This window comes from Saccoglossus kowalevskii, chromosome 2, assembly GCF_978046115.1.
Source record: "Saccoglossus kowalevskii chromosome 2, keSacKowa6.1, whole genome shotgun sequence".
NCBI classification, from domain to species: domain Eukaryota; kingdom Metazoa; phylum Hemichordata; class Enteropneusta; family Harrimaniidae; genus Saccoglossus; species Saccoglossus kowalevskii.
This window is the reverse complement of record NC_140642.1, coordinates 22180389-22197916: the sequence shown is the minus strand read 5'-3', so window position 1 is coordinate 22197916 and position 17528 is coordinate 22180389. Positions and strand designations below refer to the sequence as shown.

At 33.1% G+C, this 17528-nt stretch overlaps 2 protein-coding genes across 2 annotated transcripts; one reads left to right on the top strand and one right to left on the bottom strand.

The window, feature by feature from the left end:
• Positions 1-1464: 1464 nt before the first annotated feature.
• On the bottom strand, positions 1465-7934 carry LOC100372347 (complex I intermediate-associated protein 30, mitochondrial-like). Its single transcript, XM_002741266.3, has 4 exons — positions 7863-7934; positions 3046-3593; positions 2611-2796; positions 1465-2001 (listed from the first exon to the last, which is right to left on the bottom strand). Exons 2-4 carry the CDS (start codon positions 3454-3456, stop codon positions 1777-1779), a joined length of 822 nt encoding a protein of 273 aa, XP_002741312.1. The 5' UTR covers positions 3457-3593; positions 7863-7934; the 3' UTR covers positions 1465-1776.
• A 197-nt stretch (positions 7935-8131) lies between these two features.
• LOC100372497 (calcineurin B homologous protein 1-like) lies at positions 8132-15437 on the top strand. Its single transcript, XM_002741267.3, has 5 exons — positions 8132-8350; positions 11268-11340; positions 12227-12417; positions 13390-13574; positions 15330-15437. The coding sequence occupies exons 1-5, from the start codon at positions 8284-8286 to the stop codon at positions 15381-15383; spliced, it is 570 nt and encodes a 189-aa protein (XP_002741313.1). The 5' UTR covers positions 8132-8283; the 3' UTR covers positions 15384-15437.
• The last annotated feature ends 2091 nt before the right edge of the window (positions 15438-17528 follow it).

Sequence of the window (17528 nt, the reverse complement as noted above, 5' to 3'; positions counted from 1 at the left end):
TGTATGTCAGAATCATTTGCATAAATTACTAAGACTGGCATGGTGATATGACATGTTAACAACACAAACATCTACTGTGATGTAATTGTGTCAAGGAGTGATTTTAAATATATCTTTCTAGTTATGGAATTTAGTCAAATAAAATTCACATTTTATAAACAAAATCGGTGCAAATATGAAGGTAATCAGAGGCCACAACATTGTTTGTGCCTCCAGTCACTTACAATTTTTTTTGAAGACTGACTTTCCTCAGCAGTCAATGAGCTTACTCAACAGCATTTTTGGGAATTCCATTTTTGTTAGAGGGCACATTGTTAGTGACCATTTATTTACATATTGTTGTGTAATATCAGGGCATACATGAATTTTATGAATTTAATAAATATATTTTAAATTAATAAAATGACTTGGTGCATATGAGTGAGCTTATGATAAAGTTGCATGGATTAAAGGATTACTGTATGTAGGATTGTGGAAAGTATAATTTTAATATGTACACACTTTTTGCATGGTTGTAAAATATGCAAGGTTCATAAAGACCGGGATCACCTTGTTCCAATGCTTTCACAAAACATTTGAATTCATAATACTGCAGATCATTAATGAAAAATAACTGATCAAAAACAGTTGAACCATTTACCCGGTAATTTGGGGCTTCCTTTGTACAGGAGAAATTTCATCCATCCCATGCAAATCCCAAGCCAGCGGGGCTTGGGTCACCTTTATTAATTGCATGAGAAAACCACTGAATAGAAATGTTAACTGGTGTACTTGACTTTTCCCATTTTGATTTGTCAACACATTTGAAGCCATATTGAATTGAAATTAAATCAAAAATGTCTCTTTGCCCACCTTTTGAGGGTCTTGGTGATTTGAATACATGTGCAATAAATATAAGCGATAAAGAATTTTTTTTTCCCATGTTTTAACTCCACTGTCGACTTTGTAGAGCTGAACTCATTGACAAGTGATTTTTTCTTCGTCGTCCACTCCACATCAACTTTTTCAACTTCTTGTTGAAGTCCGACTGCTTTAATATTATACATACATATACATTTGTTTCTAATTTAGGTGAATATTTTTGTTGCTTTTGATAAAAAATGATATTTTTGATTTCTGGCAAAAATGGCCAGTTAAAGGGCATTTGTTTCTCAGCATTTCTTTAACTGAGCAACTTAATATTTTGTATATAACATGCATGACCAAAGTTTCTCGTGTGAAAAAATAAATTAATGAGAATCAATCGCATGATTTGACTACCATCTTGGATTTTCAAATTGGGCACTTGTTAAGTTCTTGAGAATATTTTGATCAATCAACTAAATATCTTGTGTGTAGAATGCTTCATGCTGCTTGATGAAAAACTGCATTTTCCCAGACCACTTCGTCCAGATGAATCACTATTGGGTAAATGAAATCTAGTCACTATCTTACCCTTTAAAAACCCAGAGACACTGGGATAGGTAGTTTGAATTGCTAACAAAATTGCATATTTATTAGAAATGGATACATCAAAAACAATCCCAATTATCAGAGTAATAGATTACTTTAGAAAAGTGACGTTCTCCACAAATAAAAATGTACCATACACTAGTTTGCTGCAATGACAATCTTTACACATATATGTATACTGTAAATTACAACTAGTAAAAATACACTGCAATTGTCTCTATTATGCAACTTTCAAATATCTACATCTTCAAATGCTAAATTATTGATAACATCGTAATTTCAAATTTACCAACTTAATATTTGCACTCAAAAGTAAGTTTCACATCATCTACGTTTTGGTTGAGGATTTCTCTCGTACATTTCATATGCAAATTCTTCTGTGTGCGTATAATCATAAGACACACCAATATAGTCAATTTCCAAAGCAAAATCTCCGTCCACAGCATCAGCCATGGTCAATCCAATGGCATTAACCCTTTCTAAATCTACCGATGCTTGTCTGTCTTGTATACGCCCTCGATGAGTCAGGAAAAACTTTGAAAATGGTATCTGTGAATGTAGAGTGAACATGCTGAATTAAAATACCTTTGTTGTAATGAAACACAAGATGTAACACACTATATGACAATGATAAATATTAATTATTACTAGTGCACAAAAAAATACATGTGACACTGAGATTATTTTGCTTGACGGAACAGAATGATCATGTGAAAGCTGGATAGATTTGTCTGTTATGCACACCAGCATTTTTAGAGCAGTCCTTCCTCTAAAATTGGTTAATATGTAAACATTTCTATATATGTCACCACACATTATAAACACCAGGTATTGTGCTGTATTGTAGTACATTTGTATCTTTAACAATTTCATAGTTTTGGCAATTAATTTTTTTTCCCTACGCTGATTCATCAGTAATGTATTTTTTTCTTTTTACAAATTAATTTCAATGTAATTTTTCAAGCATATAATAATGTAAATTTCCGATTACCGGGTACCTAACAAACAACAACATCATTTAATTAATCATGAAGGCTTTCTTTTTTCAAGTTTGAGAACAATAAAATACTGCTTTACAAAACTACAAGATAAGCTGCTAAAACATGATGAGTTATTGCTTCTTTCAATTTACTGGAGGACCCAGTATGTGTAACTTACTGTGAGTTCTTGCCAATATGGTCCACCTCGCGTGAACAGAAAATAATTCCACATATCATCTTTATTGTTACTGAAAAAGCTCTCTGTCAACAAATTTACCATGTATGACCTTCCATCACCTCGAACTCTCATATTTACCACATTATATGGTGTTAGGTCCATCTGGAGTTTTCTGTTGAATGATTTCTGCAAAAAAATGGGAAAAGGCAACTTGAAAACATGTACAATTTTAGAATAGTAGAATTATCTTCTACAACTTACAAGTAGGAATTTTAGTTTCTTTCATTAAAACAATTTTGCACCATGGAACTAAAAACTTACTTGTACACAAAAAAAATGGTTGTACACAATAAAAGAAGATGGTGTGGTTTGCAATTAGAAAACTAGTATCTAAACACTATCTGTTATTGCCATATAAAGTCCAACTCAACTTACATAAAGTTGTTTTGATTTCAAAGTACAATATCCACTATATTCAGTTACCCCATCTCTTGGTATCTCAGTTGTCAAGTGTCCACAGAAGAGAGCTTTGTTATTTTTGCTCATTATAAACTCAGCTTCACTTTTTCCACCCATTTCTTTATCAGTAGCAACCACAAATTTATCCAAATTTCCTTTGTCATTGAAATCCCACAACTTCTTTGAAGAATTCACCATAATATCCAAATTGGGGCACTTTGCTTTATCCACCATTTCCCTTGCCAGCATTCCAAGATGGTGTCCAATGTTGGAAAGTCCACCACTGAAACTTGCTGCATGGACACATGGAATTACAGTAGATTTCATGGCCACATTCAACAAGACTCTTCTGATGCACGAGTTTGATGAGATTCGCAAAGCCAACATGATTCAATTTGGAATGTACTGATTATAAATATCAAATTTGACGAGGAATCAAATCATTGATTACCGGTACATTCCATTCTCAATCTTGAGCGTACAGTACTGTGGTGGTTTCAGTGTAGTCACCACCCAATGTATGCCTATTAAACAAAATAAACTGAATTATTCTTCATTATAAACAAAATCAAAGAAAGCTTAGAAAGAGCTCTCTCTTGCTGAGAGTATTGAAGGCATATTTAAAATTAATTCAAAATTTATGATTAGCCTTTCAAAAAAGAAGCTTGGTGACTTATATTGGTCTGCTATTTCAGATGACCAGCATGAAAACAATGTGATCCACAGTGCTAAAACTTATAATACTTAAAATACGATAATTTTGTTTGTACATCTGTGGTTTGCAGTCTGATCTATTCCTGTCCACCTATAACAAGAATTCTATTCACATCTAATTTTTTGAGGTAATTAATATGCACAAAGTTTTTTAAGCATTTAAACATTTAAGCCTCCAAGGCATTTTATAACCTTGTACAATTCCTGCTGAAAGAAATAACAATTGTTCCAAGCTGATGCTCTAAGTAAATCTAAATATTTATTCCTAACATCTGAAATGTTTTTTTCTAAAGATACAATAAAATGTTACTGTTAGCTGTTTGCTAATAATTTCAGATATGGATATCTTGCAAACATCGTAATTGTTTTATTTCATATACAGGATATACTACACCTGTACTTCATAAATCAAATTCTACTAAATACAATATATATCCAATAATACAACATTAATCAAACCATGGCCAGTTTGATCATTACCTCACACACACACACACACACATACACATACATATCTTACTACCGTTGTGACAATATGCATTGGATTAACTTTTAATATAGTTGAATTAACTTTTACTATAGTTGTGTTATGTTAGGATTAAAATGCGACTCTTTAATTTATGTTTAAATAAACTCAATTACATTGCAATTCAATATAGAATTGTGTTTTAATTCAAGTTTAATTAAATGAAAATGTAACAAAGTGGAAATAACATCATACCCGGTACATCCTGTGACTTGACATAGAAATATAAACTGTAGCAAACTTGACTTAAATTTGACTAAATATTAAGATAAATTATAAAAAATAGTGATGGTCATCATATGTTAGGTTTGTCGTCATTTGGTAGGTGTAAAGTTAAATTGAAGTTGTCACAATGTTGATAAGATATGCACACACACACACACATACATATAGTAAAAATTAATCAAAGTTAAACTGTAAATAGCTCCTGTGTGATCAGAGCATGTATTATAAAGGTATAACTTTGCCTAATAAGTGAATGTAATTGCTTGTAGGTCAATCCATCAATAAAATTAATCAAGATGTCTGAGAATCTATGACATACTGTATATGGAAATGTATGATTTTGATATGGGCATTTTGAAAAACATGCAAGGACACTATACTTGTAAACAAAGGGCACTAATGAGGCACTCTATGAATGAGGTATTTCTAGAGGTCGGGGTTTGTCTCCTCTGCAGTTGGAAAATTTTTGCTTTGATTTTCTTATGGGTTTTTTTCCCAATGCGACTTAATTTCACTTGTTTTTTTTAATTCTTGGTAATTAGTGTCATTAGCGATGGAGTAGTAAAAACAGCAATTAACCTCAGTGCAGCAAATCGGGATAGATCTTCCTGACGCAATGGGCAAATTTCGTAATTTTCGCTGACAAGTAAAATCTGCTAAATTAAACCTACGTGAACATGTAAAGTAACAACAGATTGTTTCCTTGACAGATTCTTGAAATTAAATCATCAAAATAGTACAACTAAAAAGTCTGTACAACATACCTAGAACAAATAAATAAAAACATCGTAGTTTAATGTTCGTCCGGACTTTGAGCCCTTGAAAGTAAGTGAACCAGTCCATTTGTGAGACATGCTTTTGATACCAACCGAAGATCGAGATCGACCCGACACAAAACTATCGCCATTTTGTCTTCCTTATACCTCGTTTGACAAAAACAAAAAACTCGCATATTTACTATTTGTTTAATGAGTGCATAAATAAACACTAAGTAAAATAGGAATCAACTGCTTTGTTTTATTTGAGTAAGATGGAAACCATGTGAAAACAAATGTGAAACATTACTGTCTGCTTGAGGAGAAGACACTGGGAGTCGTGTGCAAAGAGATTGTTTACAAATTAGATCACATTGGAAGTGCTTTCAGTCACATTGTGTAGCTCCAATGCGTAAAATAGAAAATTTATATCTTGAATAAAACTGACAAACTTCCTTGCTGTTGCTGTCGGGTGTCTGCCTTATCCATGGATTAAGCGTAGATGTGAGGATTCAGCTTTCTTTTTCTCTGCTCGTGGCGTCGCAATAGCGGTGAAGGTCAGTACTGGGTTGAACCGACAGCCATGGCCACTATATTTTGAATGATCATAAATAATTTTTGAACCCAATAGTAGTGATCACTGTGATTATTATACAAATTTCTTGCAAAGTCTGGAACGATACTGAAAAAAAATCGTTGATTTCCTTTTATATTCATGCTTGAAAGTAGGCCGAAGTATCTGCAGGTGAATACGCGGCTATTGTCTAAGCGACACAGGCCCGAAGAGGAACACTGTACATGTAACCAGCACATTTACGAATCAAGATTGGCAGAAAGTTGTACGGCATCTGTCTTCGATTTTGTCTATTGATGAATATGACGCACAAAGTGAAATTGAACTTGCGTTCATGAAAATCGGAAAGGGTACTGCTTTTTCGTCAAACTGAAAAAATGGCCACGTCACTCTTGTAACTGCGCATGCGTACTCCCCAAACTCGCATACATTTGATGTTTTTAGTCGTATCTGCTCAAATAACATCCATCATGATATAATAAATCATTATATACTAAAATTCCCAAATTTGCAGACCTTCAAATGAAATATTACCTTTTTTTTTTTGCGACAGAATACGTTATTGCAATATGCAAATTAGGCTACTCAACTTAGTCAAATATTTGTTAAGAAACTTTAAAGACTCTAAGTTATAAATTAATTAATGCAATAATTGACTAATTAATATGCATGGAATTGCACCAAAATCTAATCAGCGCATCTACTCATCATATATTAGCTGTGTGCTAAATTTCATTTGAATTGAAATTGTAGATCTTGAGTTATCAGTGGAACAAATTTTAGTCACAGAGTCACAGACACCAGTACCACATAAGCTCCGTTTCACGGGAGCTAAAAAAACACCTTGTCAGCACTTCTCTTTTCTGAACAGACACACATACACAATGTAATGCACTACACATTGTGAATCACTACACTTAACACCAAATCTAATTTGTTTAATATATGAATATATATAATTGTTATACATGTTTGTACTGCTGCAGTGTTTATATACACTCCAAACAATTTTACACCCTCACAAAATTTGCAATTTTGTTATTTCAATTTTTGTTGCTTGTGTATATGTTGCATACTTTTTCTATTTTTGCTACTTATTGATTTCTAATATCAATAATGATATATTGATCTATCTCAGAAAGTATGAATAGAAAAAATTATATATTATGTCAAAAATACAAACTGCAAAATCTTCAAAATTGGGAAATGTGGATACCGTAGTCAAATTCCTCTCTTCTCACACACACAGCTATAGTACAGCACCTGTGCTGACAGCTTTGCGTGTGTCTGAATGGTTGTGTGCATGGTGCATCGTTTTCATTGGTTATAGAAGACAAGTGAGGGTATTTGAAGCAAATACAAGACCTCCCTGGGAAAAACAACGGGGGATAATGTAATAATTGAGTGTAGTCAGAATTAACCTGCTTTGTAGTATACATTGTACATCATATGCAAACTGACAGTATTAAATACTGACTATATACATTATTTTTGCACGAAAGAAAACCACAAATATTATGATTTTAGGTGTGATTTATTGCATTTACGCTGATGCCTGGCAAGTGGCAATGACGAATGCGTCACCTGTTCAATCTGTATGTGCTAATGCAGCAAAGAATGTGCATGTTCCTCTTGCTGAGTTTCTCGCGAAATGTGCTATAATATTACCGTAACATTTTTGGCAAAATAATTATTATATTTTTATATATACCAGGTTAAACCAGCAACCAGTATAAACAGTGCTGACAGTCGTATAATCTTGATTCATATATATTGAATGCAGTTTATTCCCGGATAAGCAATGGCTTTGAACAGTCAATCATATGGATTCAGACTAGACTTAGAAATAAAAGTAACACATACAACTACTGAACTAGCTGAAAAAGCGAGACATAATCGATCGAACATACAACTTCACTACGTAGAGTCATAATATTTAACTGGTACCAAGATAAATCAAGATGTTTTCCAACAAAAAATACCAAAAAATCATACATACCAATAATATCCGACGTGACCCCACGATAGCCCTACAGTAATCCCACAGTTCAAAGCGACAATACTCCCTAACACTATACTGATTATGATGTTTAAGAAGTTGTAATTAATATGGAATTTATATATCAAATTATGACTACTTAATAAAAGCTGATCATCATATTGTTCTTTATGTAGATCTAAATAAACACAATATTTTAGCGTTTGCGAATCCAAATCTGAACACTCATATACACAAAAGACTGTGTACAAACTATGTTTTGCAGCTTAGGGAGTCTAAAGGTCAGGGTTCGCTGTACCGGAAAAAGAAAAAGACCGGATTCACTATTTATAGTTGCGTTTTTATTTTTGTCTCTATTGTACAGGACTTACGGTGGTTTGTATTCCCATTTGATTTACAGGGGAGTACAACTACGCGTGAAATGGGTTCCAGATCATCTTTACTTTTGAGGGATGAAGAAATTGAAGAGATACGAAGAACAACAGGATGTAAGTTTGTGAAATTTTAAAATGAACGTGTCTGTTTTGTCAAGGAATAGCTGTGGGTCCATATCTATCCTTGTGTCGGTCTTTAGTCTTTGTGATGGTATTATAGTCATTTCTGATAAATTTTGCGTCATTAAATTTTATTTTTATCGACACAGAAGAACTATGGTTATGCTTGGGTAACACATATATATATAATTTCCTCTTTTTTTACAGTCAGAGAAATGGTTAATGTGCCACGACGAATATCAATAGTACATTCGTTGTCTTTTAGTTAAGATTTTTTTGCAGACTTACAAAAAGCACGCCATTTTATGTTAATTACCAACGACAAAAGATCACTTGCGGGTCACAGGACGCGGTCACTGACCTCTACCGGATGCCATCAATACGTAACACATAACGTAAGAAATGGACATATAAATAAACTCAATGCATATGCATACCCCTAAATTAAAACCATTTCGATACGGCGTTCTAAATTAAAACCATTTCGATACGGCGTTCTAAACTAAAACCATTTCGATACGGCATTCTAAAATAAAATCATTTCGATACGGCATTCTAAATTAAAACCATTTCGATACGGCATTCTAAACTAAAACCATTTCGATACGCCATTCTAAACTAAAACCATTTCGATACGGCATTCTAAACTAAAACCATTTCGATACGGCGTTCTAAAATTAAAACCATTTCGATACGGCGTTCTAAATTAAAACCATTTCGATACGGCATTCTAAACTAAAACCATTTCGATACGGCATTCTAAAATAAAATCATTTCGATACGGCATTCTAAATTAAAACCATTTCGATACGGCATTCTAAACTAAAACCATTTCGATACGGCATTCTAAACTAAAACCATTTCGATACGGCATTCTAAACTAAAACCATTTCGATACGGCGTTCTAAAATTAAAACCATTCCGATACGGCATTCTAAACTAAAACCATTTCGATACGGCATTCTAAACAACCTCGTCCCGTCAGTGCCGTCACTGGTTAACCCTGTCACGTAAAACGGGGGTCCAGTTGACTGGGGTCCAGTTGTCTCGGGGTCCAGTTGTGTGGGGTCCAGTTGTCTGGGGTCCAGTTGTCTTGGGGTCCAGTTGTCCAGTTACCTTTTCATATAGTACGCAGCAGAAACCCACCAATCGATATGTTTATTAAACATTCATCAGCGCGAAAAACAGTGACAAAAATTATCTGTTTGAAGTTGTTTTCCCACGGGATTTAGCTCACTAAACCGTACGTAACTCTAGTGACAACCATTTTCTTGAGGTCGAACAAGGACAAAATTATTTTGCTAAATTACTTTGCTTTCCCTCGGAAAGTAAAACAGCAAAATCACCAGGTAATGGTCGTTGGCTACTATTAGTATTTTGCTATGGACGTCATGGTATTGTGGTAAGTGTCTGTTTACATGTTGAATTCTTACGCCACCATGCAACCCATATTTGCAAAATGGTAAAAGTGAAGAGAGTGTACATTTCACACCGCTGGCCTGTATAACTGACCTGACTGGAAATCAAAATAAATATTCTAATTTTAGTAAAACAAAAATAACTTTAGAAGATAATTACATGCTATTGGTCACTCAAGAACACGTTGATATGTTATGTCATTATTATTTTACATGTAATCGAAAAAATATTCTGATACTGGCACCTCAAGTAAAAATATTGGGAAGACAGCAAAATGGGCGACATACCGGTACTACAGTTATTCCACACATATGAAACATGTTATCTATTTTATATTTAGTACTAACATTTTCTGCTCAAAGTAGTATAGTCAAGATAAGTAATGCCTCTCAAGAGATTCAATAATTTCACTGTTTTTAGATGGATTTAAACATATACCGTAGTCAATGACATGGGTTGACTTGTAGATAAACACTCCAGTACTATCTTTATATCTAACTTATATCTAACAAACTAGCATAACTCGTCAGACATAATACAACACATGTCAAACTGCCATAATCCAAAAAGAAAAATAATGTTTTCATCAATGCCAAAAATTACCTTTTGACTAAAATTGTACCTACGGGTAACTTTAAACTGGATCATTGACTTTGACTTCAGGCTCCAACTTCGCCCAAGTAAGAGTTTAAAGTCATCGTGAGAATAATTCACTGGACAATGTTGCAATTTACATCGCTGTTTTGCTAAGAACATTGATACATGTATGGAAACCACAATGCATTCAATATTACCGGTATTGAATTCATGGACATGCACATCAAATTGTTGCATTATATTACCTGTATTGATAAAGTAAGATTTGTTGAAATAAAACCATAACAAATTGCAAATCGCAAAAATATATTCATTCTCGGATAATTCGTCATAAAAAGAATCAATAAAAATATAGCATATTTTCAGATAAAATCAAAAGGTACCTCAAGTAACATATGAGGGAAAAACTAAAATATGTACCGGAATTCAAAAAGACAAGCCCAGAATGCATTATTCCCATAAACAAGCACTGCAACAGTTTGATGATGGTAATTTTGTGAATACAGCTAGGATTTCTAATTTTTTTTAAATTTATATGCAATCTGCTATTTTATGTGAATTCTATCCAACAACCGAGCCAAGTGTTCAGTCGCACATAACTTTGCACATGCCAAGGATGGTCAGGGTCCAAGAAAAGGGCCCAAAGAGGTCTTTTTTCAGCTTGTACCAGAGCATTCAGACAAAGTTTTCTTGACTTGTGCTGCCGACTCGCATGTGCCAAGAGCATTCGTCTGAATGCAGTATCAGAGCCTGTACAAGGACTATGCGTTGTCACTTTATAAATGGTTACTAGTGAACAATAATTCGGCTTCAGTAAAATGCTATCATGTAATCTTAGCATATAATGCTACATGTATATGTAGTCATAATGATAATCCAATTTTTTTTCTTCCAGTTTCACATAACCAAATAATAAGGCTTTACCACCGCTTCAATAGTCTTGATAAGAGTAATAATGGTTTTCTAAGGTAAGGCTAGTACCGGTACATTTTATTTACCTCCGATATATACCAATAGTATGAGAATGTATTTGTGACACATTTTGCAGGTCTTCACTTGTTATTTATATTCCACTACAGTGAAAGCTGTATTTAAGTTATACTGTCTGCAAAATTTAGTTGAAATGTTGGGTAACTTGGCCAAAATATGTCTGAAAGTTATGATGTTCACGTCTTCACATTAATCAATCCCTTCATGCATTGCAATTCAAATTCTGCTTCGGTTTTTAAACACAGCTAACCTAAAAGTACACACATTATGGTTGCAGTTGGCTTAGTTGTAGTGGTAACACAAGTAAAATAGGCATCCTATAAATTCACATGGAATATTGATTTTGTAAGTTAATGTAACGGAGAATCCCATGTGTGAAATGTTGGTTATTAGCAAGGCAGATAGATATCTTGCGCTTGCCACAACTGCTACATTTATTACTGTACACATTATATTACTCAACATGTCAAAGGCTTCAAACAAAATTTAAGACCTCCTAGGCCAAAAAAAACTATTTGTTTCTTGTGTGTGCTCAGTTGAAAAGTTTCCTTTCACAACTTTTTGTTTTTGTTTCTATCAAAATTCAGTGAAAGTGAAATAAAAAATGGCAATAGAAAAAAATAGTCTCTAGGACCAGGAAATCTTTATTTTAGCCTAAACCTGATTTATTTTGTAATTTTCTTGTATGTAATATTTTAACATTACGAAACAAGGTTAGAATATCAATTTACTTTTTGCCTGGTAGTTCTAAATATTTGCTTTAGAAAATTATAGAAATGTGTTCAGTATACTCACATGTACATTTTGCTTCTATTCATGGTATTGCTCAGCTCTTCCTAATAACAATTTATTTTCCTCTCTCAGTCGTGAAGATTTTTTGAGAATTCCTGAACTTGCAATCAACCCACTTGGGGACAGAATTATCCATGCCTTTTTCGGGGAAACCCATGATTCAACGTTAAATTTTAAGCAGTATGTAAAAGTGTTAGCTACTTTTAGACCAGTCAAAGATGGCAGTGACAATAGATTGAATAGCCGTGAAGAAAAACTGAAATGTAAGTAGCCTGTTGTTGATTGTGTTTTGTCATAACATTTGTGGTATCATACATGTAATGTTGAATACTTTGAGATAACTATGTTGTGCCATTTTAGATAATGCTGATCAATGAAGGAATTTTAGCGCAATTTCAATTACAAATCACCTTGTGATAATAGAATTTCTATTGAATTAGTAAAATACATGTAGTCGATAAATGAGCTAAAATTGCATGCTAGACGTGTTTTATAGTAGTTGTTGACTGGTAAATTTCAATATCCAATTATGATTTTAAATAACAGTATGTCTAAAACAAGAAAATGTCTTGAAAGATTGATAGTGATTTTGAAAAATAGAAAAACAAGTAACAATTGCCTTTTTTAATAAGATTACCCCTGATTAGAAACATTATTATCAATAGTGTAACCTCATAGAAGTTATAGGGTTGTCCTTTGGCTATAGTTACAAAGAAAAGATAAATAAATATCTGCAAATGTTGTAAATAAAACAGAAATCCTCTTGCTCACACCCACCAGCAGATTAAAATGTTTTTGTGTGGTTCATATTTGCTGGTTGGCGTTATTGCTTGATGTACCGACTCATGGGACATTAGACAATGAAATGTTTGACATAATTGAGCTCTTTGAAAAGTCACCTTTCACACAAAAGAAACAAACTACGACCCTCATTTTTTCCCCTTATTTTTTTTTGACTATTTTGATCATTACTTATTGACTGAGAGGGACTGTGGGCTAACCAAATAAACACCATTATTTTTTTTCTAAAATATTTACATTTTGTATGTTTTTATTTGGACATTTCTGTTATTACCTACCGTACAGCTCTTGTCAATATGCTCCTGTACAAATTCCTATAAATTATGATATTGCTATGATAGAATATACCTGGTAGGTAGGAGTACATTGTACATGTAAACCATGAGTACAACACACAAATATTAGTTTCTTATTGCGTGAGTGTTTATTTTCAGTTGCTTTCAAAATGTATGATGTAGACCACAATGATAAAATATCTCGAGAGGAATTGTTATTGGTATTACAAATGATGGTTGGTGCTAATATATCTGAAGAACAGTTAGGATGCATAGCAGATAGAACTATACAGGAAGCTGATAATGATAATGACGGTCTCATTTCATTTGAAGAATTTCAAAAGGTACATAGTGTTTATCTTAGTATATCAGCAACAGTTTTAGTTTCATCGCACCATGGATTATAATCAAAGGAAACATTGTTTATATTATCTAGCTGTCAAATTTTGTTCTCATAATTTTTCTTCTTAATTATCATTGTCAACTTTTGTTACTTCTCAGAAAACACACAATTTTGTTCAAAGCTGATACAAGGACAAGTCGTAATGACATACATATGCCCATCAATTTCATCTATCGTCTGAGTGAAAAAACACATTCAAAATTAAAACAAAAAGAGAACATATTTTGACATTCTAAACATTAAATTATAGTGATCAATAAAATAGAGAAATAATTAAAAAAAAACGACATAACACAGTTACTAAATAAATGACTGCTGCGTGGAAATAAATTTGTTGTAATGGGTGAACGCATCGGGTCATGACTGGGACAAGTGCGTGAATGGCTGAGTTTAATTGGATAACAAAAATAATTGAGAGCAACTCACATACAGACAAATTCAGAGTGGATTTAGCGTGAATTTCATAATTATGACATATTAAAAAAATACATTGACAGCCCAAACCCGGATTCTTATTCCATAAATTATTACGCAGATCAAGCTGCAAGTAAAGGCAACAAAGGTGTGAATTCAACATTCAGCACCAATTATCGAACAATTCAGACACTTTTAGCCTGCGAAAATGAAAACAACCTGAGGGCTGCGTAATTTCCTGTTTGTCCAACGCTTCATTTTCATATCATTATCAAAATTACTGCTACCTTTTACATAACAGGGGTGGTTTCTATAAAGCGATAATCGCAAAAAAAATCAAATCATTTGAAACACTTACCCGACGTCTCTCTTCCTTCTGAAATCCGCCTCAGTGATCATGGGCTGGTCTGGAATCTATTTTTTTGAAAACGTTTTGTATTGCGCCAGGTTTAAGTTGTCAGCATTTCTCGTTAAAACCTAGTTGTTTTGTCATGGACAAGGACAGTTTTTCGAAAAAAAGAATCTGAGGTGAAGTGGACACTACATATGACACTGTAAGGAGGAAGTCCACCCCAACTTTTTCTCGTTATTTTCACAGCTTTCGTCCACCAATTTCGCACCTTCGGATCGATTGGAAAAGTGTAAATACTTGCACTATGACTATACGCATTACTGCAACCGCCCACAACACCACGTTTAACAATCATAAATGTTTGTTGTGAAAACAATTTGCTCTCTCAAAAATAAAATAAAATAAATAAAAAAAAAAAGAAACTCCGGTCAAAAAATGTATATCGTTTAAAAGTATATTGAATGACACAGTGATATAAAAGTATGGCCCAGGGGTATGGCTTCCTCTCATATTTTAGCATTTGGTGGCGCACTTTCGGTGAGAGTCGGAAATCCAGAAACAGTCGACCGTTTCAGGATAGGTGGGCGTGGCTACAGCATGGGAAATATCTCAAATTTACTTGGATATGAGTAATCATTTTCAGCAAAAAAATCAATAATTGCCCGTTTCAGTGGGGCACAGATCTAAAATGGGAAGCGTGTGGGTGGGCATTGCACAGGCAATTTAAATTAGGCACAAATACATGATGGTTTCATGTACCTGCAACATTTTTCACTGAAATTTTTTTTACATTAGTCCTCTCCTTTGTGTCCTCCAACCAAATGCATTCAAATACAAACAAGTATGACAGTATGCCATTTCAATGAGTGTATACACTTATCATATAGAGCATAATATTTTACAATGTGTCTTTTAATCAATTTTTTTCAGGCAATGGAAAGGACAGATGTTGAACAGAAAATGAGTATAAGATTCCTTCACTGAATCCTGCAAGTTAAATGAACATGTAAACAATGTTGGTAAAAAAAAATAACCAAATCTTTATATCTATCGCAAACATGAATAAGAGTTGACAAATTTGACCACATTAATTGCATAATCATGAGAATGGTGAATAGTGAGTTAACTGACTCATTTCAATTAGCTTTTACAAGTACCTTGTGTGTAAGCAGGTTTTTTTTACAAATTGAACAAACAGTATTTGTAGGTACCATAATGTAAATAGAAAGATTATTAAATGGAGTGCTGTATATACTGTACTTGAAATGTGAACAGGAGGAGGAGTTTGTTAATTATTGCAATGAGTGTCATGCCAATATATCAATGCTGCACACTCATTGCATTAAATTGATTTTTTTACTACAATGTACCACTCATTGTATGTTTTGATAATTTTAGTGATGATCTACAGATCATATTCTAGACAGTGATGTTGTAAATTAAATGTACTTGATATTTTTAGCATTTTCATATCTATTTCTGGAACCTTTACTTATTTACATTATCAGTAATAACTTTCATAAACTGGAAAAAAAATACTTTCATTAGTATGGCATTCTCTGTTTGGCTAAAAGTTGGGTTTCTTATTGTGTAGATCGGGTTACAAAATTAAATTTATTTCTCTGTTTGCAGCAGATTGTTCCTTTCTTCTTGTTTTTCACCAGCACAAGCATAGATGTGGCTAACACACGATTGACAAGGAAATTTACTGTGAATGAAAGTCCAAAGAATAAAATCTCAGTTGTATGTATTTTGACCAGTTTTTAAATAATTTCTGCCAGAGTAAGGATTAACACTAGGAAGGAACCAACAAGTTTGAGTATTTTTATTTGATTCTTGTTATTTATTTGATGGAACATTTGATTCAGATTTTAAATTGTATTTTTATTTGCCTATTGTTGTTTTTTGCGTAGTTACAATGCATAAACTTTCTTTTCAAATTTCTATATCCTTTGATAAATAAAATTTGAAATGTATGTGTACACATTATAAGAATAATTTATGCAGAATCTATTTACATGTGCAGATCTATTTATTCTGAATGTTGCAATACATTGCTAATCCTACTCTAAAGCTATCAATAGCTATTTCTTCAAAAATCTATTAATATAAATTATTATACCTTGTGTTCAAGATCATCATGTTGATTGGTCAGAATGCAGCCACGAGGTGGTGAATAAAACTCTTAGACTCGGATTCAAAACTGGATATCCAGTGACCTTAATTTCTTTATTGTGCATGAATAGTTGTAGTATTTACTAAAAACAAAATGTTGTCTGCTTCAAACTTCAACGTTTGATTTATATTGTGTTTATTGATTTAAGTATAATAAAACATAAAGTTACTTTTGTGTTGGTGAATATTCAGTTTTAATAGCCATCAGAGAAAATATTGATGACCGAGACACAGCTGAGGTCAGTAATTTCCTCTTCGAGTCATTAAAACTTAATATTGACCTTCACTATTTGTTTATTATATCATGCAGAAAAGAAATTCCAAAGAGCTAGGTTATGACTATATGCATTTGATATGTCTGTAGGACAAATGCATCTGTTTAGAAGGAATTTGAATGTAACCTTTTCATTAAATATTCTGACACTGGGAAACTCGTTATTGTTTGAAGCATCGCCTTATGTTTGATTTGGGTCCATGCATATACAAAAGTTGTGTAAAATACAAGAAATTTGAATGCGAGACCATGGCGCTTTACGTAAACACTTGAATTCAATTCACGTGTTTTACGAGTGTTATGATAGTGCCATGAGTGTGTGTACAGATTACCTAATAAATTATCATTTACAACAAGAATTATTGCCAATATTTTCATTTTAAGGGGAGACTGTAGAAAAGTGTGCACTTGATGAAGAAACCCCCCCCCCCTCCATTAAAATTTACAGCAACGTATAAAAAAAATCTAGCTTGTAACTGAAAGACATATTTCCGTTTTTCATTTACACGATTTTGAGCTAAATTTTTCTCAAGTAAACCAGTTTTGTATACTAGTATTAAAACAAAGTTTGTTTATAATATTATACCAGTATGTCAACATCATGAAAAAGAATCTAAACAATAATAATATAGATTACCGGTACCGGTATATATAATATATACATTGTAACAGCTAAGTGA

Excerpts from the sequence above, each read along its gene's own strand:
- LOC100372347 (XM_002741266.3), bottom strand. The coding sequence starts at position 3,456 with ATGTTGGCTTTGCGAATCTCATCAAACTCGTGCATCAGAAGAGTCTTG. Across the intron at positions 2,797-3,045 it reads TGAAATCAAAACAACTTTAT|AAATCATTCAACAGAAAACT; the intron begins GTAAGTTGAGTT and ends ATTTTTTTGCAG. Across the intron at positions 2,002-2,610 it reads CATATTGGCAAGAACTCACA|ATACCATTTTCAAAGTTTTT; the intron begins GTAAGTTACACA and ends CTACATTCACAG.
- LOC100372497 (XM_002741267.3), top strand. The coding sequence starts at position 8,284 with ATGGGTTCCAGATCATCTTTACTTTTGAGGGATGAAGAAATTGAAGAG. Across the intron at positions 8,351-11,267 it reads GATACGAAGAACAACAGGAT|TTTCACATAACCAAATAATA; the intron begins GTAAGTTTGTGA and ends TTTTTCTTCCAG. Across the intron at positions 11,341-12,226 it reads AGTAATAATGGTTTTCTAAG|TCGTGAAGATTTTTTGAGAA; the intron begins GTAAGGCTAGTA and ends TTCCTCTCTCAG.